The sequence below is a fragment of the Podarcis liolepis genome (genome assembly GCF_965112155.1).
Source record: "Podarcis liolepis genome assembly, chromosome: 12".
Lineage (NCBI taxonomy): Eukaryota > Metazoa > Chordata > Lepidosauria > Squamata > Lacertidae > Podarcis > Podarcis liolepis.
In genome coordinates this window covers 33,760,276-33,786,586 of record NC_139563.1, presented here as the reverse complement: position 1 = coordinate 33,786,586, position 26,311 = coordinate 33,760,276, and the positions used below count along the sequence as shown (strand labels likewise).

General features: G+C 49.5%; 1 protein-coding gene and 2 long non-coding RNA genes across 5 annotated transcripts; 2 read left to right on the top strand and 1 right to left on the bottom strand.

Annotated features, from left to right (window-relative positions):
* Positions 1-543: 543 nt before the first annotated feature.
* Positions 544-6,510, top strand: TWIST1 (twist family bHLH transcription factor 1). Its single transcript, XM_083469085.1, has 2 exons — positions 544-1,675; positions 5,666-6,510. Exon 1 carries the CDS (start codon positions 1,006-1,008, stop codon positions 1,639-1,641), a length of 636 nt encoding a protein of 211 aa, XP_083325211.1. The 5' UTR covers positions 544-1,005; the 3' UTR covers positions 1,642-1,675; positions 5,666-6,510.
* A 1,550-nt stretch (positions 6,511-8,060) lies between these two features.
* On the bottom strand, positions 8,061-10,752 carry LOC310690105. Of its 2 annotated transcripts, none has more exons than XR_014517906.1 (3): positions 10,651-10,752; positions 9,153-9,455; positions 8,061-8,537 (listed from the first exon to the last, which is right to left on the bottom strand). It is a non-coding gene; the product is annotated as an uncharacterized lncRNA (long non-coding RNA). The 2 variants fall into 2 exon arrangements; XR_014517907.1 differs by lacking the exon at positions 10,651-10,752 and adding an exon at positions 10,407-10,455.
* A 5,554-nt stretch (positions 10,753-16,306) lies between these two features.
* Positions 16,307-24,739, top strand: LOC310690027. 2 transcript variants are annotated; one of them, XR_014517804.1, is made up of 2 exons: positions 16,307-17,180; positions 20,406-24,739. It is a non-coding gene; the product is annotated as an uncharacterized lncRNA (long non-coding RNA). The 2 variants fall into 2 exon arrangements; XR_014517805.1 differs by lacking the exon at positions 16,307-17,180 and adding an exon at positions 17,222-18,637.
* Positions 24,740-26,311: the final 1,572 nt, after the last annotated feature.

The following is a 26,311-nucleotide window of genomic DNA, read 5'->3' as shown; positions in this document are numbered from 1 at the left end:
GGATCGGAGCGGAAAAGGAGACTGGTGGCGATTTGCTTTAGCTGGATTGTTGCGGGGATCTTTCCCCACTCCGCGGTCACAATTTGATCCCCAACCCATTGATCTGGAAGGCTCATTGCAGTTGCGAACCAATGGCTTCAGCGATCCCAGACCTGCTGAAATATACATGCGAATGAGGGTCTCGGAAGCCAAGCCTATGGAAGCCAACGGGCCCTGCTTTCAAGGAAACGGGGTGGGATGCGAAGGTATTGATTGTGATCTGAGCAAAAAACAACAACCTGGCTTTGCTGAGGGAGTGTGTTTAAAAGCGCAATCTCGGAAGGAAACGGCTTGCTGAGCTTAGGAGGCCGTCAGAGGGGGAATCGGGGTTCTCTTTTGCTATATTTAACAAAAGCTCTTTTTCCGAAAGGCGGAGAGCAATCTGCTCCGAGACCTACTTCAAACGAGGGGAACCCGGGGGTTTTGGAAGCGGGGGCTCCTCCACTCGATCTCTGGCTAACGGTCTGGGAACCGTTTGGGAGGGGAAGGTGCGGGGGGGAAGCGGAAACTTTCCTCTCAACCTCGGCAAAGTCCCTCCTCTCCACGTCAAGCCAATGACACCGCTGCCCCCGAACTTTCCGCCAGCAGGAGCTATAAGAGCGTCCCTGGCTGCAACTTTCGCCCAACTCCCAGCCAGCTCCAAGGAGCCATCGGGAGGGGAGCTGACACCGCCAGGGAGATTTCCACCGTCCTCGTCGTCCTCTCTCTTTCTCTTTCTCTCTCACTCTTTCTCTTCTTCCCCCCGGCTCCCGATGGCCTCCCCCCACCCACCCAACTGAGGCCCTCCCCCAAGCCCCCACCCACCCACACCCTGGTCCTCCTCCTCCTCCTTTTCTTCCGCAGGCCCAGGATCCAGCCAGGGGGAGCTGGCTGGCTAGGCACCCTCTCCTCCTCCCCCCTCTCCTCTCCCCTCCTCCCTCGCCCCCTAAAAAGGGCTGCTCAGCGCGCTGCGGGTTGGCCCCCGAGATGATGCAGCAGGACGAGTCGAACTCTCCAGTCTCGCCCGCCGACGACAGCCTGAGCAACAGCGAGGAGGAGCCCGACCGGCAGCAGCAGCAGCTTCAGGGCTCCGGCAAGCGAGGGGGACGCAAGAGGCGATCGAGCCGAAGGAGCGCCGCCGGGGTCGGCGGAGGAGGCGGAGGCGCAGGAGGAGGAGCCGGCGGTGGGATCGGTTCGGCGACCGAGGAGCCGTGCAGCCCGGCGCAAGGCAAGCGGGGCAAGAAATCCGGCGGAGGCGGCGGCGGGAGCAGCGGAGGCGGCGGAGGCGGGAGCAGCAGCGGAGGGGGCAGCCCGCAATCTTACGAGGAGCTCCAGACGCAGCGAGTGATGGCCAACGTGCGCGAGCGGCAGCGCACGCAGTCGCTGAACGAAGCGTTCGCGGCGCTGCGCAAGATCATCCCGACGCTGCCGTCGGACAAGCTGAGCAAGATCCAGACGCTCAAGCTGGCCGCGCGCTACATCGACTTCCTCTACCAGGTCCTGCAGAGCGACGAGCTCGACTCCAAGATGGCCAGCTGCAGCTATGTGGCCCACGAGCGCCTCAGCTACGCCTTCTCCGTCTGGCGCATGGAGGGAGCCTGGTCCATGTCTGCCTCTCACTAGCCTCCCGCGCCGACTGGCCCGGCCGGAGACCGAGGTAAGCGGGAAAGGGACGCGACGGGACGGGCAGGAGAGAGAGAGATCTGGGATCTGGGAAGGAGGAGGGGGCCCGCGCTCAGACTTGGCCTTCGCCGTGGGCCTGCTGGAGCAGCCTGACTCTCGAGGAATCCCTCTGAGACGGGCGGGCGCAGCTGGACTGCAGCCTCGCCTAGACTGCGAAAGGAACTCGCTTTGCGCACGATCTCGGGACCCCGGACTCGCATCCGGGTGGAGCGGCCAAGTTCCCTGGAAAATCGGGGCCTTTTGCCTGCAGGCCAAGCTGGGCTAGGCTTCCTTGTGAGGAAGCACTCTTGTCTCACAACCTCTCTCCCCTCCTCTCGATCCTTTGCTTGAGAAAGAGAGAGTTATCCTCCAGTCCCTTTGAATCCTCACTTCAGTGCTAGTTAAGAATCCGTCCAAGACCGCTGGTACTTGCAAAGATCCATAGGGAGAGAGCCTCTCTCTCTCTCTCTCTCTTTCTTGGAGACGGGAGAAAGAGGGCCTCTAGGACGCTCCCTCCCGGTTTCGGAGATGCTGAGGCTCGCCCGCCACTCTGACGCCTCCTTAACTTCCCGCATCCTCCTGAGTAAGTCCCTCTGGACTCCAGAGCGGACTAACTTTTTTTTTCTGGGGTGGAAAAAAAGCATTCGACTAACACGCCCTGCCTTCCCCCAGCTTTCAAAGATGGAAGGCTGCCTTTCCAAAGCAGCGCGCGTAGGCCTTAGCAGCCCGGCTTAAGCGGGATGGATTTCCGCGTGCGGGATGAAGGAAAGTCAGGCTAGACCAATAGGAGCAAGCGAAAAAGCGAGGGTAGCAAGTCGCCTTGGATGGCAGAGAGCGGGGTCCACCCCTGAAGTGTATTGTTAAGGCATCCATCTCCCTCCCCTTCTGAACACGTGTCCTACCGGGGTGCACCCCGGATCCTCTCTACCCGATCCAAATTCCTTGGTGGTGGGGCAAGGTTGAAACGGGACTTCTGGGCCTGCAGCCTGAGAAGGGAATTAGGCCAAAAATCAGGAAGAGGGAAAGCCTTTATTTAAAACCCCAATTGCTAGACAGTCCTCCATGCACGCAGACACCCCGCTGGCAAACAATCAGCGAACTCGCTGGATTCGCCAACCCAAAGCAGAAAAGCTCCCACTTCGGCATTTACTGTATTCGAGTCGCCCTCCACTTCGGGGGATCCCATCCCAAGAAAGCTTCCTTGGAGGCCACTTCGGCTTGAAAAGGAAGAAGTAAATTCTTGAGTAGGAAGGGAATCGCATTTCCTAACGCCGACCCACACACCCACCGCTAGATCCTCGACACACGCTTTCTTGCGGAGGTCCTCTTTTGACTTCCAGGCTGGTTAACTGGCCGTGGAGCCGGCCAGAAATAACACGCAGTCCACAGAAGCGTCTCCTTTAAAGAGCATGTGCCCTGCGTTGGACCGTGGCTGTGGCGTTAAGTTTAATGTTTTGTTTAGTTAGCCCCACCCAAAATTTTTTGCGGACTTTCCAAATGCGTTGATTCCGAGGGAGCTCCTTCCCAAGGCAAGGGCTGTTGGAAGCAGATCGCGGGTTGTGGGGAGTCTTAAACGCGCCTTTTCCTTTTCTCGCGAAAAAAATTCCTGTATGCCTGTGGCATCGGGATCCCGAAGCTCTGATGGGACGTTGACTGATTCTCGCTGGGATTCTTAGGCAAGTTGGATCGGCCGCCCTAAAGATGATCTCTCAAATTACGCAACTAAACTGGTTTGGGCGTAGTGGTGACTTCTTATTTAAGGTTTGCAAAGCCTTCTATGTTGGGTTAGAGCCTCAGAGTCAGCGCACGCCGCTTCATTTTTTAAGATCAATGAGCCCCCATAATCAAACAGGTCCTTCTTATGACTGACTCTTGCAGCCTCTTTCCATGAGTAAGTCCCACGGAACCCAGTCAGTCCTTGCTGCCAAATTAATATGCTTAGGTCAGCGGGCGGCTCCTGTGCATGTTTACTCGGAGGTAGGTCTCACGGAGTCCGGTCGAGCTGGTAGCCAAGCATTGACTTGTCCCAGCCTAGAGACCGGTGGTGGCACCACCATGGAAGAATCTCAAGTACATTTGTTCCTCCATCCTGATGCTGCGATCCTCTGCACACAACACCTAGGGAGAAAACCTAAGGAGCAAGCATGGATGGGATCGCGCTGTTAAATCTGCTTTCTTGGAAACTAAATGGTTTTGAAGCCTTAATTCGAACCTTTATCAATAGAACATATCAATACTGATCGAAATGGTGCTGGGATGGAGCCTTACTCTGCTGAGGGTTACTCAGCCATGTAAAGCTGCGGGAGAACTCAAAGAGACACTCAGCTCACAAACGTTTGTAGTTTTTAACCTCTCACAGAGCTGCAATTCCCAGCGCCCTTAAGGAACTACAGTTTCCGGGGTTCTTTGGGCGAAGTCATGAATTTGAAATGAGTGGCGTGTAGGCATCCTGAGTCTTCTAACAAAATGTGGCGGAGTATAATGAGATGTTCAAGGGGGAGCCTGGCCCGAGAGATGGTCGCAGAGTCTCCCCTATTGGGGCTGCAGCTCCATTAACTGACTTCCGAGTAAATATATAGAAGGAGGCAGTAAGTCTCCTGGCTTGCGGCCTTGCTTGCTTTGAGGAGGACAGGCACGTGGGAATGTTCTACACGTTCCTGTCCGTGGAATCTTCAGGAAACGCTTAGGGTGGCGTGGGACTGTGGGAGAAAAGGAAGCACCGCAACTCCCGATCCCATTCATGTTTACTGGGAAGTCCGACCCACCCAGGAGCGCAGCTTAAGGTCTTGTCTTGTGCAGACGGACTTAAAGACGGACCCTACTCTGAGCTGCATATGACATTCCCCAGGGAAAACACGCGCAGCACCCGGGTGATGCATAGCTGCAATCCTATACTGTACACGCTTCCCCCGGAGCAAAAAGTCCCTTCGGCTCAGCAGCGGGGATGAATTGGGGTGCAAATGAGACTATCCGGGCAGCCAGGGTTCCTCGCCACCACAGCTCCCCTTTGAAGGCGTTTGAGGGTTTGCTTCCAAGTAAACATGATCGGGATTGGAGCATTACGTGAAGCCAAGGGCCGCCCAGCATTTTCTCCTCCAGTAGCATCAGGCGACTGCTGAGCTAGGCCGGAGGTTGAGGGCCCAGACCAGAGCGCCTACCTGGTCAGGTTCAACAAAGCAGCTTAACTGTCACGGGGATCGCAGCGTGCAATCGAACCGCAATCGGCAGCCTGCCCGCCAGCCTCCTACCGCCTCTCTCCGGATGGGCACGACCAGCCTCTGCTTCCCCTCCCCCCCCCCAAAAAAAATTTGTTTTGTTTTAAAGTTGTGCCTCAGTCTCCTAGCAGTACTTACAGCGCACCCAGGGAAATTAGGTAGGGACAACTCATGAACCATTATTGTTAACTATGATTCCTTGAAGCGACTGGGAAAGGATCCACCTCGGGTTGCTGAACAGGCTTCCTTCTGAGGGGACCTGCTTCCAAGTAGCTGAGCTTAAGAGCACCAGGGGGAAGCGGTCCCCCCCCCCCCTGCACTAGATTCGCCTAGATATCCGTAACACTCCCCTCTGCGCGTTTCCTAATTTCATGCCTCTCCAGCAGGGCCCTCCCCCGTCCTTCCTTTGTGCTTTAATTCCTCCTTCCCCCCAACCCCCGTGGACACACAGAAGCACATTGTGTAGAGCAGGCTAGAATCAAACATTTGCAGCGGTGTTATTTGCTGGAATTGTGACGCCGCGTATTTTTAAGCCGCCCTTCAATCGTACTCAACCAGGGCGGTGAACCAAAATATATACATATATAAACAATGGACATGTACAGAGATAGAAAGTAACAGAACCTAGAGAAGGAGGTGTTTCAATTTTAAAATTACTTTAAAAATATGCCTCTTTCTTTTAATATATGTGCGCAATATATTTCATTTACCATTTCCAGTAACCAACATTCCCTTCTTCTCTTTCTCTTTCTGTCTCTGGGTTTTTGCAGATGACATTTGTTCCCAAAGAAGGAGAGAAAACGGACAATCTAGAGAGAGACTCTGCACTTGGACTCGGCTCCCCTCCTTTGTTTTTCTCTCCCCCCTTTGTTCCCTCTAAGACAATATATAACGCCAAGGATTTTCTTGGAAATTGAGCGGCGTTCTTGGCCCACGTTGCAAGGAGCAGGGCGTTGGGAGACCAGGAGAGGCGAGAGACCCGGGGGGCGGGGGGGCTCGGATGGTGAGGCGGCTGATCCAGAGGCGGCCAAAGGGCCCTACCAGACATCTCTGCATTCTGATCAAAAATCTGAACCGGTTTTATTTTTATTTTTCTATTTTGACGAAGAATGTTGGAATTTAACTTTTTTTTCCTCTTTACTTCCTTTTTTTTGTTTTGTTCTTGCATGCATGCATTCCCAAGAGAGTTTATGAGCCACTCATGAAAGGAAATACGTTACTGTGGACTCCCCCCATTCCCCTCGCTCTCTTTTTGGAACAGATCTAATGACAGAGAAACCCGGAAAAAAACCCGTTTAGAACGAGTGAGAAAGGAAAAAAATATTTTTTAAGAAAATATGTTTAGGGTAGCTATGCATTATGGGCTCCAAAACTCTTATATCCTGCTCCTCTTTCATTTATATTTTATTTTTCCTGCAAGAAAAAAGGAGGGGGAAATGGGGTGGGGGGAGAGCGAGAGAAAAAAAATGAAACATTCTATTTATTTATTGATGACCCATGTTAAAAAAAATGCAAATAGATCCGGTGTCTAAATGCATTCCTATTTTTATGATTGTTTTGTAAATATCATTGTATATTTTTTTCCTGCAATAAATAAATTGAAATGTTAAAAGAATTTTAAAGTTTGGTCTGTACGGAGGAAAGCGGGCTTGAAATTGAAGGTAAATAATGCTCGATCGCGTAGATCTGAAATTACCCAGGAGAGTAAGGGGCCAGGGTCAGAGAGAGGGGGGGGGGAGGGAATATAAACAAACGAGAGAAAAACGCAAATAAACTAGCTACTGACAGACACATGAGTGTTAATTATCGAGACAGCTTTATGATTCTGCTTGAAGGTTTTGCAGGACTTCGGATTCTCTCCCCCTTTTAATCAAAATAGCGAATTTTATAATGGTAAAGTGTAGTGTGTTGTTATTATTATTTATTATTATCATCATCATCCTCATCCTCCTTCGATCTAAATTAAGAACCACCCATCGGTCTGCATGCAATTTCTCCACCGCTGTGTTATCTCGGGCGGGCAGATAAAGGTGCTCAGCGGTCGCGTAGCTATTTGTGTTTGTTGAGGGTTGGGGGCGGAGTGGAGGTTGATTGAAGCCCATCCATAAACCAAATGCATCCAGAGTTTTGTTTTTGTAACGAATTAAGTCGGGAGCAGGGAGTGGGTGGTGGTTTTTCACACCTGCCTCCAGAAACGTGTGTTCGAAAGTAAGCCGGGGGGGGGGGGAGAGAGAGATCGCATTGATTTTGCTGGGACTGACTTCCTCGGATCAGGCACGCTGGCTTTCCAAGGAGAAGTGGCGAACCCTTGACGTGCGCGGCGTTGCAGATAGATGACCTAAAGTTTGAGCCTCAGACTTGAGGTCTTCAGACTCTCTCTGTGTGTGTCCCCTCACCCCCCCCCCCGATTGTTTTGTTGCCATCGATCAGACAAATAGACGGTGCTGCCGCAGAAGGAACTGGACGACGAATGTCCATGCAGGAAAGCAGCCCACTTCCAACTCAACGCCTTGCAAGCAAATAAGCCCCCATTCATTCGGAGGGAGCTTTGCTTCCAAGCAGCGTGTCCGGCTATAGCAACAGCCCAGCGGTGATCAAAACGGTGGCTCGGAGGCCAGCGGCTTACTCCAGGAGTAGGGAAAACCAAGGTCTCCTATTTCACTGCTTTTCTTTTTTTTAAGGATCAGTTTTTATGTTGTTGTTTCACACCAGGCGAACAAATGGCACGTCGGGCAACCCCTGGGCTCGCCTTATCCCTTCCCAAGTGACGCCCCCCCCCCAGCCCCTTCATTCCACTTTATATAAGCCGAAGTAGAGGCACTCCCGATCTAACTGACACGGTTGGGTGCGACGCGATCCTCCCCGCGGTGCCCATTAGATAGAAGCCCGTTGCGAACGTCGAGTCCCGAGTTGGCGCCTCTAGCATTTCTCAAGCCAGAGGCAACTGGGCTTCCTTTCGTGTAAACGTGCAATAAGATCCGGCAGCACATCTCTCCCGCCTCCCCCGCCCCAAAACTATTCGGATCGGATCCAAAGCGCCTTCTGACGCCGACCTACGGTTCAGATCCGCGCGGGTTTACACTAGAGGAAGCGAGCTGCCTGCCATGCAAAGCGGTCCTTGAACCGCATTTGTGTTGAAATGGAAGCATCTGGGAGGTAGCAGATGCCAGTTTGCTCCGCCTTAACCATGTCTGATTACTCTGGTCGTATAAATAAGCCGGGCTGGTCCCCCTCATCCCAACCATCCCTGTTTGTTTTGCTCAGGTTCGGGTTGACGTTTCCGGATGCCTTGTTTACCTTTCCCTGGCCATCCTTAGGCCACCTCTCGCCGCCTTCCCCAGCTCCTCACGGTTCTCACCATCGGCCGTGTCGGGGGCCGGTGAGCGCTGTTGACAGAATTTTTAAAATAAATAGATAGATAAACGGCAGAGTTTATTTGTGTTTAAGGGGATTAGCCAGGACTTTGACAAAACTGGATTTGAGGCTTGCGGAGGTCCACCTCCCCACCCCACCCCCGCCAGAAGGAGGAAGGGTACTCTCGGCAGTGTCGCCCAGCAAGCTTTGAAATCGACCGGATTTCCCCAAATGAAGTGGCCTGAGATTGCAGAAGATCTTGGGGGGCAGTTCCGACCTCGAGGAGAGCTAGAAAGCAGAGAGCAAGAATCAGAGCATGGTCTGTGCTGTTGAAAAAAGGTAAGCTACAAAAACCTTTGTCTAGTCTCCCTCTTGAATGGACTTGATCCTAAAAGTTGTCTCCGATTGGCATTTATCGGTGGAGATGGTGTGCGGTAGTTGCCATTGGTTTTTCTGGAAGCCTGTTTCTAAATCTATGGATCTCCATGTAAATCTGACGCTCACGCCCTACTCGTGAAATTCGAATTCATTCATCTACTCCGAGAGGAATTGGTTTCAGTTCGGTTCCTCGGACTGCAGGCGCTTGCGAGGAGTAAGTCTTCCCCTTGGATTCAGTGGGGGGTCAATGTGCACAGGATCACGCTGCTTAGTACTGTATCTTGGGTCCCCACACATGGGACTAACCCTTTTTGAATCCAGTGGGACGTACTTCTGAGCAAACGTTTAGGCCTACACGCCTTCCTGTTTTTTTCAGTCTAACTTTCTTCTAAGAAAGTATGTTCAGGATGGCTGTTTAGGGCTCCAAGGCTAAAATGCACTTCCTGGGGAGCTGAGCCCCTTTTGAACCAAATAAAGATGCACAGAATTATCTCAGCCTTACAGCCAGAACTGGACAATGCTTACTCGGAAGTAAGGCCTGCTGATTTCCCGCGGAACTGATTTCCAAGTACTCTCGTTTCTAAAGGCTGCCTTAGGCTCTGGCGCTGAAAGGAGATCCGATGTCATTCTTTGCATACTTCTGTGCGGAAGTGAGGGCAAACACCAGTGGGATTCGCTTCCAGGTAAAAGGCGTCCGGGTGCCTGCTTCGGTTTCATTGGGCGTGCTTGAAAATACAGGCGACTTTCACTGGGATGGGAGCCTTGAGATGTTCTTCGTTGTGCTGGAGGGTGGGGAGAACGTCCGTCACGCCTGGAGAGGGTTTCCAACTAGGGCAAAGAGTGGAGAACTGGTGACCTTCCAGAATATTGTTTGGACTCCAGCTCCAATCACCCCTGACCATTGGCCACGATGGCTGGGACTGATGGGAGATGAAGTCCAACAGGCCACCGTCCTCCCTCCCCTTTCTGAAAAGGGGCCAGAGGCACCTTTCTCTTCCACTCTCTTTATTGCTGGCTGGCTGGTGGTATTAGTATCCTTCCTTAGTAAAGGATCATAGATTTGTAGATTTCCGGTTCTTTTATTTCACCCCTTGTTCCTTTCAGAGAGGGGAGGAGCATAGGAGCCAACTCCTGGGCGCCAAGGTCCCCTCAGCCCCCCAGTAAAATATTTGAGGGGGCCATTCTCCCCTCAAAGTTGATGGCCATTGCCATTCAGATGGTGTGCATATGCCGAGTCTTGTGATTGATTATGTGGGGCAGGGTTTACCTGCCCCCCACCCTAATATTTTATTCAAGTTGGCACCCCTGGGAGGGAGGGAGAGGATGCTGCCGTCTCAGTCGAGATGGCCCTTTAGGGAAATGTTTGGGATTTAGGACATTGTGGGATTAGCTCAAGCAGGAAGGCGTTCGCTTGGTATACTAAAGAGCCATATGATGGATTCTCGCATTCTCCAGCTCGCCACCTGCTTTGGGTATTTTGGGGGCCGGTGCAGACTGCTGTACCTGAGAGACCAGGTTCAAGTTCGCACCCCACAGGAGCCAACTCCTAGGTGCCGAGGTCCCTTCGCCCACCCCACCCCAAATAAAATATTTGAGGGCTCTGACCTCCTCAAAGTTGATGAGCAATGGTGTGTGTGCTCCCTGTCTTGTGATTATGTGAGGCGGGGCTTACCTCTCCCCTGCCCCCATTTTTTTATTCAAGCTGGCACCGCTGCTCCCCTCAATGGTGATGGCCACTGGGTGACTTAGGGCTAGCCACTGTCTCTCAGTTTCACCTACCTTGCAGGGTTATTGTGAGGATAAATTGGAGGAAAGGTGATCCATAGATGATAGATAGATGATAGATAGATAGATCTCTCTGTGTGTAACATAAAAAAACAAGGATGGCTATAGTTTTCTGAGCATTGAGAAACTCGCTGACAATTGGTGGGGAGAGTCAACGCTGCATTTGGAGCAGCCAAACTTTTCTGACCTCTCTCCCCCCTCCCCCCTCCCCGCCCCCCTAGCCTTGTACGTTCCTCACCCACTGATCTGCTTCCCCATAAGGAAGCCGGCCATGTTTGGTTGCCATGGTGTTCATCCTCTTGCGAAACAGGGCTCTGATGACTGGCGAGAGGACTTGGACCACTCAGAAACCTGGAAGAAGACAAATGAATTCTGGGATACCCCCCCCCCCCAGCAACCCACTTCACACACACATACCTCCCCTTTAATTTTGCAAAGGCTCCTGGGACTTTTTCTTTTCTTTTCTTTTTGCCAATCAAAGGGGGGGGGGAGAGCGAGGGGGCTCCGGCTGCCCGTGGCCTGGTGCAGGGAATGGAGTGTGCGGCGCTGGGGCTACTGCCCTAGAAGCAAAGCAACCTTTTGCTGCAACTTGGCCCTCGCGCGCGCTGGAGAGAGAAAGAGAGAGAGCGCCCGCGGAGCCTTCTTGCACATTCCACGGTTTGGCAAACGCCGATCTAGTTATTTTCTCTAGTCCAGTATCAAATTCTTCTCAGGCATACGATTTCACTTGAAGTCCTGCCCAGGAATCCTTCAAAGTGAGCGTTTGTCCCCGCTCTTATGATGTCAGGCGGTTTTTCCCTGCATCTGTAATCTTTTTTTAAAAAAGTTTTTTTTGTTTTTGTTTTTTGAGGGGCGAGGGGAGATGAAAAACAAACTTAAATGTGCGGGGAAACAACAAATGTTAGGGAAATCCAAGCAGATCCAATGAAAAGGCGCGTGTATTTGGGTGGCGTTGGTGGTAGTGTTTGTGCCTAAGTCTTAACTTCGTCCCATGCAGTGACGGGGCTTTGGGCTGGGCGGTTTGGGTGGCGCTGTCCTGGGCATGTTTACACGCGAGTAAGCCCTTCTGGTTTCCCTGGGGCTTGCTGCAAAGTAAAGGGCTGCGAGGACTGCTGTTTTAAAGGACGATCCTAGGCAGGTCTACTCAGAAGTCAGCCTCCTTGAGATCAGCAGGGCTTACTCGAATGTAAGGGTGCCCAGATACTTTAAAGACACGGGGCCCCTGCAGATGTCTTTTCACTACCCTTATCGTTAGTACTTATCACGGTGGTCGTGTTTTCAATACTTTTTGCTCCTGCAAACGTTTCAGGGTATGCATGCTGCGTTTCCAATTGGTGCATGTCTCGTAACTTTTTATGCCCCAAATATTCCGGGTTTGTGTGCCTCTTTTGTTGAGCTATAGCGGAAGAGCGTCCCTGCAGACCGCGCTAATGCTGTAAAGTTGGGAAGACACTGCAGAACAACGAATAAACCGGAATACTGTGTGGATGGACCAGTGGAACTCCACCAGTAATTCAGTATTATTGTGTCAACGATGGCACGTTGCAGAATACACACCCACACACAAACCAGTCTGGAGGGCCAGGTCCACTGGGATACCCTTAATTTTCATTTCCAGAGGGGTTGTATTCGTCTGTTGCAACACAAACAGTTAAGAGTCTTGTGGAGCAGTGACAAATTCATTATGGCATAATCGTGGAGTAGAGCTTACCTCGAAGTAAAGGGGTGCTGGACCGCAGCCCTGCTTGGGAACAGGTTCAGGAAATGGATGGAATATTCTGAGTAAATAAGTGGTGGGTTTTGGTTTAGGCGGGTATCTAGGTTTAGAAATCCTAATGTTTCGAGAAGTCGCGTTTTGGATCTTAAGAATGTAATGGGGTATATGATGAGCGGCAGGAGACCCTACCTAAAACACCCAAACCGAAGCAATTACGTTATATCAAACGATGCAATCCGTTAGCATGCAAATATTAGGGCCCTGGGGGGAAAACAACCCTCATCAATTTATATTACATTATATTTATTTAACCGGATTTATATACCACACAATCCTCATAACCTCTAAGCGGTTTACATGAATTATGCATTATTGAGTTAACTCAAAAGTGTCCTATTATTCACCAGGATTCATCTTAGGGTACACTTAAAAGGTAAAGGGACCCCTGACCATTAGGTCAAGTTGCAGAGGACTCTGGGATTGCGGTGCTCATCTCGCTTTACTTGCCGAGGGAGCCAACGTACAGCTTTCGGGTCATGTGGCCAGCATGACTAAGCCACTTCTAGCGAACCAGAGCAGCAGGAAAAGACATTTACCTTCCGGCCTGAGCGGTACTTATTTATCTACTTGCACTATGTGCTTTCGAACTGCTAGGTTGGCAGGAGCTGGGACCAACAACGGGAGCTCACCCCATCGACCTTCTGATCTGCAAGCCCTAGGCTCTGTGGTTTAACCCACAGCGCAACCCGCGTCCCTTGTAAGTACACTTACTGGAGAGTAAATCCCACTAAATGCCATACTTACTTTTGAGGAACTACATACGTAGAAGCCCTCTGGTAGAGCAATCGGGGTGGGGATCGCAGCTGGAGTGTCGGAAAGAAAATCCCAGGGCAGTCAAGGAAACACATTTCGAAGTAATATGTGTTCAATATTTAAGCAAGGAGACCTACTTTCCTAGTCAATATAAATATGATTACCGTGGCTGTGTAGCACACCATAGATTAAAAGCACATATAAAGCGTACTCCCCAGGAATCCTGGCAACTGTAGTTTGCCCATCGCAGCACTGTAATTTGCAGCACCCTTAACAAATTCCAGTGCCCAGAATCCTTGGGGGGTGGGTGCTTTTAACACATATATATGCTTAAGCCGCCCCTGTGTGCTTGACTGAGGTTGTAAACTGAGACTCAGGTTGTAAACCTGAAAGTCACCTTACCCTGAGTCAGACCAGAGAGAGGTATGATTTGGGGATAGCTCACGTTTTATTTGTGGGGTGCTGCTGAGACTTGTAAATCTCAGCTCTTGACTGAGGCTGTTCCTGCGGCTTTGGGTTCAGTGAGAAACTCGTGGGAAAGAACCCCCTCATTCGAGTACTGCCTGGAAAATCGTTTCAGGGGCCACTCTCCTGGTTGCTACTGGACTCCAACTCCTATCGACTGGGGCTGATGGGAGTCGGAGTCCAGCAAAAGCTGGAGGGGCCGCAGTCTCCCTCCCCATCCATGATGCGGATCCGTGACACTTAATTCCTCTTCGCCGCGCACTTCTCTGCGAGGAGGCTCCATTGAAAGCCTTCCAAGGACTCATGGGTGCCAGTTGGTACAACAGACCAGATTCAGGTCGAGAGGAGGAACCTCAGAGAGACCTGGGAAGAGAATCGCACAAAGCCACCCTAGACCATGAGACTGAGCACCAAAGATCGGCGATGAGCACCCCACGGGTCTTTGCACCACACAACAGCACGACCCATCGCCTCCAGATTAGCCTTATATCGATCGTTGCGTGCATTTTGAAGGACGGGTAATAGCATAAGTGATCGCGACTCGCCTTCTTCTTGCGGTTATTGTGATTATTGTGATTATTGTGATTATTATTATTATTATTATTATTATTATTATTCCCCTTTTATTGGCTTCGATTCCGATTCGGGATTCTGCATTTGCAGTTAGCCTAACGCCTTTTGTTTCTGTAATAGAGCAAAGGGAGTCAGGTAGGGTACCTGCGCATCCCAAGCCTCGGTTTGCGGCTCAGTAGTGCTTACTCCAGAGTAACTGTGCATGGAGTTGCAATCCTCAACTCAGCTCCCTCAAGGGAGCGTGCATAGAATCGCAGCCTTGGTCCATTTTCTTCAAGCAATGCCATCGGAAGAAAGAAAGAAAGAAAGAAAGAGAAAGAAAGAAAGAAAGCCTCTAGGTTTAGTGAAATAAATGAGGTCAGGCCCCACTCCAGTGTCTGGAAGACCCGGGAAAATTAGAAGCTTTCGGCCCCAAACCGGATTGATTCGTTCACAAAACAACATAATCTCCCCGCTTCCCCTTTCTCCAGGCAGAGAACATTGTACAGGATCCCCCACCATTTTTATTTTTTAAAAAAATGCGTTTTCTTTCCCCCTCTCTCCTTTGCAGTAGTGCTTTTTTCTTTTTTCTTTCAAACTTCGGCCGACTTTAAATGTTCTTGGCAAATCAAAGCACGTGTCCTTTGAAGAAGGTGTGTAATTGGCGTTTAAGGCATGTATGGAATTCCCAGATGTCTATAAAATAAGAAAGTGCATTTGGCAGGTCACTTCAAGGTGGAGCAGGTTAAAATCACTCGCACAGGCTGCCCCCCCTCCACATCCCCCGCCCTATTCTGAACAGCAGACCCTGTTTCCACTTTAGAAGCAACTGAGCACGTGATCGGCGAATCCAGAAAGGGTTGCCTTGCTTGGGAATAATCAATATTGGATTTAAAAGACGCCGAGAAAGAGGTTACTTTAAGCAGTCGCATCCTCCCCCCCCCCCCAATCTGAGCTTCTACTACATAAAAATCACGTGCTTTAAAGCAGACAGACAGCTAAAAAGAAGCAACATTGGAATGGGAAGATCTCAGCCCTTGAACTAATTTACTTGGGAATAAATCTCATCCAAAACAGTTGCATTTCGCTTCCCAGTAAACGTGTTTCGTATTGGGGAGTGGATTTTCTCTCTCTTTCCTAAACAGTGCTTCGACATACCCACGTCGATTTGACCGGTTAAAGGAGTCCTTCATCAGCTAGAATCCCTGGAAGTGGTTCTGAATCATAAGATCCAACCCTCAATTTAGAAACCCAAAGAAAACCGCCCGGTTGCGTTTTCCTCCGAAAATGTCATCTAGATCACGAGGTTTTAATATAAGGGAGGGAGAGAAAAAATATCTTCATGAAATCGACCGATGTTCATGGTGTGGTGTGCCAGCTTTTGAGTGATACAGCACTCTTCCTCAAGACGCTTGTTGCGGGAGGGGAGCAGAGGCGTTTCTCTGAATACAGAATATCCCCACCCCGTTTTCCTTTATTTTCTTAAATTGCCAGCTTTGAGGAGGGATAGTGTTCTTCAGATCAGGGACACTAGTGTCATTTCCGGGGGGAGGGTCTTACCCAATCTGCCTGCTAAACAAGTAAGCTTTTCCCCCAGGTAGATACTCTCGGAATAGGCTAAAGTGGTTAAATATAGGTTAGATTACAACGCAGTTAAACGGCCATTTTTCTTCTGAAGGTGGGAATACAAATTCCTCTTTTTAAACTGACCAACCAAAATGTTAGGAGAAAGTGATCAAGCTTCAGAGTCCAGGAGATATCATCGATATTAAGCCAAGCGGGAGGAGGGTGAGGTGAGAAATTTGGCTTGATATTAAACTCATGATGTCGGCGTTGATCAAAAAGTAGTTTTTTGTTGTTGAAACCTCTTAGAAGGTTGCGAAGAAGGAACTATTCCATTTCAGAATTTACTCTGAGTTACTGGGAAGCTGGCACATTTCTGAACCTTGCGTGATCCCAATAAAGGTCTTCTTTTACCGTCTCTGTTTGAATTTTGTTCTAATGGCCAATATGACTTCCTGCTTCTGATTAGTCTCAGATGCCTCTTTTTGCCGCAGCTGTGTATGAAATGGTCTATCTTACACATACGTACATGGTAAGCTTTTTTTTTTTTGCAATTCTATTTGAAAGGGTGGGAACACGCCGTTCAAGAAAAGAGTGGCATCTTAAAAGACTTAACAGTGCAATCTGGTATCTACTCAGAAGTAAGTAAAGGGACCTTTGTTGTTGTTGTTGTTTAGTCGTTTAGTCGTGTCCGACTCTTCGTGACTCCATGGACCAGAGCACGCCAGAGCACGTCTTCCACTGCCTCCCGCAGTTTGGTCAAACTCATGTTGGTAGCTTCGACAACACTGTCCAACCATCTCGTCCTCTGTCGTCCCCTTCTCCTTGTGCCCTCCATCTTTCCCAACATCAGGGTCTTTTCCAGGAAGTCTTCTCTTCTCATGAGGTGGCGAAAGTATTGGAGCCTCAACTTCACGATCTTACTTACTTACTGGGACCTTACTCCCAGGTAAATTGGCACAGAATCTTCCTTGGGCAGCGGACGAAATCTGATGCCCTCAGAGATCTGCGATGCTGCAAGCCTCCCTTTCTTGGGAACAAACGCCATGGAACTGAATGGGACTTGCTTCAGGGTGGGCACGTATTGCACTGCTCTGCTGCTCTCTCCAAATGCCGCAAGCCTCTTTGCGGTGACAAAACCCTAGAATAAAAACTACAAGGAAGTAGAAAAAAACTCGACCCCCTTTGAGAGCGCTCAAAATGTCTGATTTTTCATGCGCCCGATTTTTGTTGACGAAGAGGAAATCTTTTCCTGCAGAAGCTGAATGCGCCGGCGGCAGCTGGTGGCATTTTTTTTGGTCAAGGAGAGCGTCCCATTCAAGGCAATAGGACTCCCGAAGTCAGCCTGTAAAAGGCGCGGATCTTGAGGGCTGTGTCCAGGCTTTCGTATTTTCTTTGGAGAGGTGTCAGTCTTTCCAAAGAGAGATGTCAGTCGCGTTTGCCGCTTTGCCTTCACAACGGACGTCAGTCTTGTTGTAACCTAATCGGCAGTCAAATCGGGTTGACATCTGCCTGTCGTGGCCTCGAACTGTCGAGGCTGCGCCGAGAACGCGCTTGTTGTCACGTCAAAGCTTCAGAGCTGAGGAGGACAGAAGCTTGACTTCGCTTTCTCCTTCTCGGTTGTCACCCTCACGTGCCGAGAAAGGAATATGAAACAGGTAAGGGTCTCTCGATTCGAATTCGAGCGGAAACACCCACCAAACACCGACCGATCCGAATCCTCGTCCCCTAAAAGGAAGCCTTGACGATTCTGTACAGTATTTGGAACGGAAAGTTCTCTTGCAAAGGAAATAGGCTGCGGAATAGCAGCAGGGTGAAGGGAGGGCAGTGCGACTTTCTTTCACTTTGCACGGCCCGATCCGATGCGTGTTTACTCGGGAGTAAGTCCGAGAGAATTCCACAGCGCTCCGCACCCTTTAACATTGAGGAGGAACTGGCCGCATCCGGTCGAATGTATGCAAACGGGCGCAACGGGTGGCAGCTTGATCTTACGCGCACGTTTACACGAAAGTATAATTCGCAATAGTGTTGGGTCCCAAACAACTACATAGGATTGCAGCCTTAAGTTTTGCAGATTTCGCTCGCCGCCAGCCCCCGCAGCTGCCGATTTTGTTCCAAATTATGTTTTCTGTGATTATGTGTGGACGGACACATAATTTAGAGTGGGCGGGGGGCGATCCTATTGCCGGCACTGAAAAAGGGGAGCTTCACAGCTAAGCAGGTACCTGAAGGAGCTTGATTTTGGCCAGATGTTGGAATTGAGGGTGGAGGGATTGTCACGTGAAGCGAACAGATGTGGAAATTGCCAGCCGGGCACTTCCCCCTCCTCCCCCGTCTTCTTGCCAGTGAACAGCCAGAGCCAGGCTTGGAAGAAAGGAAGTTGAAGTTTAAATCGAGGAAACAACCCTCCGCTCCCCACAATGCCCCGTTTTTTATTGCTTGTAAAGACTTTGCCTTGCAAAGAACGTAGGAACGCAGGAAGCTGCCTTATCCGGAGTTAGACTGCTCGCGCGGCTAGCTCAGTATTGACAACGCTGAGTGGCAGAAGGTGTGCAGGATTCTCTTCCAGGTCCTACCTAGAGATGCCAGGGATTGAACTCGGAATCTTCTGTATACAAGACAGATGCTCTACCGCTGAGCCAAGAGCCTTCTCCTTTCCCATTTCCGTCCCTTTGACATAGTTCACACACCCCACCCCCACCCAGAGAGAGAGAGAGACTTCCACCGCTCTTGTCCTATGGTTTTGCACAACATGGAGCTCCAAGCCATGACCCTGAGATTAAGAGTCTCATGTTCTACCAACTGAGCTTTCCAATGCCATACCTGAGTGCTGAGCCTTAACCTTGGAACCTGGGGAGACGTCATCAAGCAGATTGCCTCTGAGCAAGTGCAGAATGTATTATTTATTTGTTTATTTCGATTAGTGGGAACATCCTGCGGGTTGCAGAACAGAGTTGGTAGGCCCCGCCCCGCCAGGCGTTATTAGGTTCCCTGGCCAATGGCCATGCTGGCTGGGGCTGATGGGAAATTGAGTTCAAAGACACCCTGAGGGCCGCCCACAGGCGCCTCATTCCCCGTGGTCGAACGTGGGTGGGATACCTGGCTGAACTATTAGGTGAGTTTCTGAGTATGCGACCCAGTACTTGAGAGTCTTTAGCTGACAGAGGGTCCCGTCGGTTCCAACGAGGCTTGGAGTCCAGTCTAGAAGACGCGAGCAGCCCATCCATGTAATCGACTCCTAGCCCAGTGCTAGAGCCCACACCCGGACCTGACACACCGAAGGTCCCATGTTGAAGTTCCTGGCATAACTAGTTAAAAGCAGCCCCTGATGGGGAAAAGCTTCTTCCTACCTTAAACCCTGGAGAATAGCAGCTGTCAGCCAGAGCAGGAGACACTAGGCTGGACGGGGTCTCTGGCCTGAGGCAGGGCAGCTTGCTGTGTTCTTATATGCAGAGTTCCCACTGAATTTCAGTGGTCCCAAATGAGGGCAGCGCTTTAACGTGGAAGTCAAGTTTTCTTGCATTCAGTTCAGCCAGTCACTCTCTCCCTGCCTAACCTACCTCACAGGGTTCTTGTGAGGATGACAGGGATCTTGTTCCTATGAGGAAAGGTGGTCTAAAAATAGACTAATGTAGCGGACCTTTTGTCAATTTCCAGAAGGAGAGCCAGGATAGTTGTGGCAAAGATTCGGAAAGAAGGATATACATTTGTATCCGCTTCCAAGCACTCTAGTCCTCAAAAGCTAAAGCTTAGTCATAGTGGAGTTGTTCTACTCTTCAAGCTTTTTGATAGTATCATAGAGTTGGAAGGGGCAATGAAAGTCATCTAACCCGCCTGCAATGCGGGAGTCTACGACTCGCTTCTATGACAGTCTTCAATCTGGGACAGGCAGCCATTCCCTGAGAGGGAATACGCACCTTTGCCCCCCCCCCCAAATGCCTTCTACAATAGACAGCGGCGGACAGGTGGTGAACCCCTCTGTATCCCCACTCCTTGTCTTCCCTTGGCTGGTCCTTAAGTGATCCACAACGGACCCAAGATGAATTAAGTGCCTGTTATAACATGGCGCTCTCCAAATACTGTTAGAGACCGATGGGAGTTGTAGTCCAACCATGTGTCAAGGGCACCATGCTCGGTACCCCTTTGAACAGAAATTAAAGGGAATAGAATTGATAGTGCCCTATCCTGGATGCAATACCCGTCGATATCTTTGGTTTGAGGTGTGTCAATCTGCTATCCTTAGCTGGCTCATCTGAAAGAAAGAGCTGTCGAAATCCGAGAGACCGACTTGCAAGCAATCGCAGCGATGGAGGCTGCAGAATTTCATTGGTATGGGGGCTCTTTGGAAAGTTACTTTCTGAATAAATTTTGCAGGGCAATCATCTGCTTGTGGGAAGCCCCATGGTGCAAGGTAGGTCTTACTTCCGAGTAAAAACAGATAGGCTTCACTACAAATCACGACTAAATTACCAGGCTCCAATCCTATACACACTGACTTGGGAGCAACTCACCAGGAGTTATGTATTGACCTGCGCATATATATTTCCTCCTCACCAACCCCCCCCCCCAAAAAAAAACCCCACCGCAATTTGGATTAGGAGAATCCTCCATGCTGAAGGATGCTGAGTTGAATTTGCGTAGGACAGAGCTGACCTTAACACAACGCTGGTCTCCCCATCTCCATCGGCCACGTCGGGTATGAGGTATCTTCCATCTATTTTACTATTCTGTAAAATGGAACCAAATCGAACAACTTCCCTTGTGTGTTCATGGCTTGGATGGCCATGATGAATTTAATAAAGGGTTACAGAACAAGGCAGAACGTTGTACCCCACTAAAAACAAAACCCCCACACTTCAATACCTTTTTTTTTTTTTTGGTAGGAACTGAGCGCTGAAGTACCTTAAAACTGGTGTGCCTTATTGAATACCTGGAGGAAAACGAGGGGTGTGCGCAGCGATCACACGACGTGGCCTTGGCTGTGACAAAACCGGCTTCAGTGTTTCTCCAGAAATCCAGCAGCCGGTGACCTTGGAGGCAACATCTTAAGCCGACCTGCCTCACAATGATCTGGTTGGGTGGTTGTTGGGAGTTTGAGAAAAAACATATGGAAAATACTCGATGTAAGCCATTTTCGACCCTTTTTAGTCTTTGTTTTGGAGAGTGATTCTTTTAGAACTTGAATAATACCCACAGCTTTTCCCCTCACGCGTGTAAATCACTTCCTAGAAAATGCCCAGCGCAACCTGCACGTCTAGGATTAATAGGGGTGGGGGGCAGGCGAACCCGGTCGCCACCCATAGTCCAGGAGTTCCCTGGAGGAAATGTCTACAAACCAGGAATGGATCCGAAGCTGGAAGTTAAAGTCAGGCTGCAATCCTCAGGCTATTTCTTTGACAGTTAACCTCCTCGAAACAAACAGGATCCCTTCCAGAGAATATAAGGTGGGATCGTTAACGTGGCATTTCTGTTTCAGAAATCTGAATTAAAGAGGACGCTCTCTGGGCCCATATGTCTGGGGACACCGTTGCTACAATGGAGGCTGCCTTCTGTCCACTGGTCCATGTAGCTCACTGCTGTCCACATTGACCGGCAGCTGCTCTCCAAGGTTCATGACTGGAGGTATTGTAAGCCCTACCCGGAGGTGCCGGGGATTGAACCCAGGAGGCAGAGCTCAGCCAATATAGAGCATGAGACACATCATCTCAGGGCCGTGTGTTCAAGCTCCGTGATGGGCAAAAGATGCCTTCATTGCAAGGGGTTGGACTAAATGACCCTCGTGGTCCCTTCCAATTCTATGCTTCTATGACCTGCTAGGATTAGAAAGGGGGTTTCCAGCTCTTGTAGGGACGTTTTATACCCTGTGTGTAATTTTTTTAGAGGATCTAAGGCCAGAGCCCCACTGAGCCCCACTAGTTTCAGTTTCGACCAGACATCACAGGACTGTGTGAAAGAATCAGCAGGAGCAGGTTTTTGTTATGGCACAGGGAATGATGTGGCAGAAGAGACTGGGCAATGGGGACGTGTCCACCTGTTTAAGCACAGACAGTGGATGGGCGGCTGGGAATCCTGAGAGAATGCCTTTGCATCTCTGGATCAAGGCCTCTGGGTGTTCCTAGCTTGGATCAACCGTTTTGTTAGGAATGATGTGTTTTTGGTTTTCATTTTTTAATTAATCTATATTTCTAATAACCTTTGTATCATGGGGGGGAGGAAAAAAACACATATTGCCATTTGCTCCTTAACTGGCCTTGGTGGGACCCTGAATGCAGCTTTAAGGGAGACCGCAATAGATAATTTTGCCTTGGAACAAGGGCATAGCGACCAGAAAACGAAAATGCATAGCAAGCGGTGGGTCATATACAATTGCCACACTAAATTTATTTCCCCAGCCAGTGTTGCCTCCTACCAGGAATGGTGGTAGATGCATTGGCTGTGGCAAAAAGCAAAATTGCTGTGATCAAATGGCAAGAAAGACATCTACAGACACGCTCTGTAAGAACCTCTCGCCACGACGGTCGGGCTTCTTCTGACTGCTTTGGGCCACGCCTTCAAGTGTGGGAGGTGGTTTTGCGAACAAAAGACTGCGCCAGGCCCCCGCCCCGAGGCGCTTACACGTTGTAATAAATTATAGAATTATAGAGTTGAAAGGGACCCAGATGGTCATCTAGTCCTTGCAGGAATCCTGCTCACAGGATTGGGCAAAGGGGTGGAAGATGGAGAAAGGCTGAGCACTGAAGCTCTGCTTAGTTGCTGTATAGTAGCGTCCTGCTTGTTCCCTTGCTCTCGACCCCATAAATGAGCATCTCGCACCCGCAGTGTATTTCAGCCATACAGAATCGGAGTCACACCGGAGTCACACCGCAACGCTCTTAAACGCCCGAAGATGGGCGCGCATCAAACCAGCTGGAAGGTTGGTTGCGTAGGGCGCGACGGGATTGTGTGTGAGTTACCGTCGAAAGAGGCTCACCCTGCCCCGAACCCCATTGAACTGAACGAGAAGACGGGCAGCGCTCCTAGCTTCTGTTCCTTTCAATGACTTCTCTGTGGATCGGGCCCTCTGTCACGATTATTATTCCAAGCGGGGCTTGAATTATCGATGCCACTGCGCAGCTCGCTCGGATTCGGGGCGCACTGACTTATGCTAAAGTTAGCCGAGCACACGAGGACTTCCGACTCAACATCCTCACCGTCGAGCTGTCGGGATTTCGGCCGCTGGTTGGAGGCAGCGGACTCTAAACGCACCTTTTCCGCACACCCGGTTTCGGGAGGGCGGCTCGCTTTTCGGGTTTACGCAGGAAATCGATTCCTGCAATGCAAGAGCCGTCGCCCAAGAGACACCGAGCGTGAGAAATTCACTGTGTTTCATCCCTTTTACAGTCTGAGTTAGCACGACCTTGAGACATACTCTTCTCGCCCTTCAGGAGATAGATAGATTGATAGATAAAATGCACCGAATTAAACTGGGATAACGAGCGGAACGAGGAGTCACCCCTTCGCTTTCCTCCCGGAGCGTTTTTATCATAATCGCTCTAGCATTAGACCTTATTTTTATTGCTTAAAAAAGGGGGGGTATCACCCACATACACAAACAAATACAAGTCTCGTAGCACCAAGACTAACAAATGCAACTTCAGGCATGTCTACTCGGAAGTAAGACTCGCTGAGTTCAGTAGGCCTAGGGGAAGTGTTACGTGACTTCAGCTTTCTCCGGGCAGAAGCTTTTCTGAATTTGAGTCCATTTTTATTAAATAACAACCCGGGAAAACTTAACCAGCCTGTTAGTCTTTAAATGGCCACATGATCCGGACCGCGTGCGTGAGAGTTTATGCGCTGTAACAGACTAGGGCTAACGCAAACCCTACCTATAAATCCGATTTTCCTATCGAATTCAGCCTTTCTGAGTAAAGACGTGGTTCGGATTGTGCTGTTAAGGCTGCAGTCGTGTCCCCTTTTAAACCTGGGAATCAGCCCCATTGGATTCAATGGGACCTACTTCTGAGCAGCGACTTACAGAATAGCTGCAGTCGCTGCCCATTTAACTGACAAGAAGCCTCACCGAACTGAAAGGGACTCACATCTGACAGAGCAGGCATAAGATTGCTCTGTGAAAAGCGCATCCCCCCCACTTCCAAAAGTCGTCGTGTTGCGCTTCGCCTCTGATCTTGTGAACAGGAACGAAAGAAATTCAATTGCGGGGCATGGTGGTGGAATAAAACAGCAGCTGGGCTGTCCGTCGTTAGGGTGGCACTTCGGGCCGTGACTCAGTGGGAGAGGAATCGCTGGGCAAGCAGAAGCTCCGGGTTCAATTCGTGGCATTTCTGGGGCTGGGGACACCCCCTCCCCGAAACCCATATATATATATATTCCTTCCAGTAGCACCTTAGAGACCAACTAAGTTAGTTATTGAGCTAAATGGTTTGACTCAAGTTACTGGCTAGCGACACACTTTTAGCCCCCCACTCCACCCCCGCTTCCCATTTCACACGATTTTAAGCAGCCGCCAGTTTTGCCACGGACTTTAACAGATTCAGACCCGGTCTACGGCTCCGCAGTTGGATTGACTGGAACCTTTTATGGTCCGTGCTCTACCTTGCAGGGTTGTTGTGAGAACTGAACGAGGCAGCGAGAGAACAACGTGTGGCGCGTTCCTTAGGAGGAAGGGGGAAATACAACACAGAATCACACACACACGTGTGTGTGTAATAGTATGAGGAGGAGGAGGAATTGCATCTTGCCTTCTGTCCGGATAACTTTCTGACAGTAGTAAGAGCTGTTCCAGGAGAGGTGGGGGGCTCTCTTTAAAAAAAGCACCCGTCAGGTATGCTCGAGTTGAGTTTCCTGCATCGCAGCGGGTTGGACTAGATGACCCCGCCGATCCCTTCCAACTCTACTAATTCTAGGATTCAGACGAACAGTGGTTTCCCCCCACCAACGATCAAGCGAGAACGAGGAGTACCCGACCTGATGCTGCTGACGTGGACCTCAAGCGGTGTGAACTCGGAACCGGAGGTCTACTCAGACGTAAGCCCCATTGTAGTCAATAGGACTTACCGGTACTTCCAGGTATGCCCGTAAAGGACTGCAGCCTTCTTATCCCATGCAACTTTTAGCCACGTTTTGTCATTATTATTAATCCTATCAATCATATTGTTGTTATATTAACCAATAATCATAATCATAACAACAACAAATGCTATTATTATTATTATTATTATTAACCATCATAATCATTATTAACCTATTATTGACCTATTATTAACCCATCATCATCATCAATCACCATCAATCATATTGTTGTTATATTAACCAACAACAACAACAAGAATAATAATATTTTTATTATTATTAACCATCATACTCATTATTAACCTATTATTGACCTATTATTAACCTATCATCATCATCGTCAGTTACCATTGCCTTGCGTTTTCCTTCTGACGCTGGGGAGAAGGCAAACATTGGAGCCACGTGGAAATGTAACATAATCAAATATTCCAGTTATGCCGCGGCTGCCCCCCCCGCCCCCCCGCCAGTTTCTTCTGTTCGCGGAGCACCTTTCAACTTCAAGGGCTTTGCACCAATATAAACCAGATCCAGAGCCGGGCGGCTTTTCCTCCCCGCTCCGCCGCCGCCCCACCTCACTCTCTCCCTTCAGATCTAAACTTAAAACATATATCATAGATCAGTTTTCATCCTGCGAATTTAGGCGCAACCCCGAGACCTGTCTTTTCAAAGGCAGTCGAAGCTGGAGTCTGCTATATTTAATCCGGCCAGCTATTAAATGTCCTCCGGCTTGAATCGCGAATTTCAAACAGGAATCTGGAAATGGGGATAATGACAGGGGTTTTTTCTCCTTTTCTTTTCCTTTTTCCTTTTTAAACAGTTGAGTTAGAGAAGGAGGGAGAGGGAGGAAGACAATTCCTGGGTCTTTGATTTTGACTCCCCGCCTCCCCACCCCCACCCCCCACACAAAAGGAAAAATAAAAATGAAGAGAAATAAATGAAATATCAGCTCAGCTCTAAGACCCTGCACAATTTCTAAATAAATATCAACAATTGTCCTCTTTATCCTATTTTCTGTCATGAGATGCAGCTGGTCCTACTTGGTGTAAAACAAACACATTGTTATTTCACAGAAATTGTTGCTTTTGCCTAGGACATGCATCATACATTTAAATCACATTTAATGACTTCCCCAAAAGAACCGTGAGAACTTTAGTTTACCCATCACAGAACTACAATTCCCAGCACCTTTAAACTACAGCTTCCAGGATTCTTGGGTGTGTGTGTGCAGCCATGCTTTAAATGAAATATGTTTGTCATTATTTACAGGATTAACAGATTAATTATTATGAAATTTCTATGGAACACAGCCCACTTCACCTCATGCATGACACACTCTCTTTCCTTACTTCCATTTGTATGACAGGAAAGATCTGTGATAATAATTGTTTTTGATGCAAAGCTCAGAATATACAAGGTAACGTACTGAGCCATCCACAACAGCAGTAGCAGCTGGTGAGAACAAAAATCACCCTAGTTTTTATATGCTAACATTACACCTGCTGTGGGAGAGAAAACCCTGGTCTGGATTGAGTCCTAAACACATGGAATCAAAGGTTGCTGAGACTCACATGCTGGAATCTCACTTTGAAGTTCCTGTGCTGGAAAAAAAATATCATTTCACTCTATCCCTACCCATCTCCTCATTATTCATTTTGACCTGTGTCCAAAGAGCTGCTAAGTTTCCCTTTCCTGTGTTGCCACCCCTGACTTGCAACTGACT

Coding starts and splice junctions, on each gene's coding strand:
- TWIST1 (XM_083469085.1), top strand. CDS start 1,006: ATGATGCAGCAGGACGAGTCGAACTCTCCAGTCTCGCCCGCCGACGAC.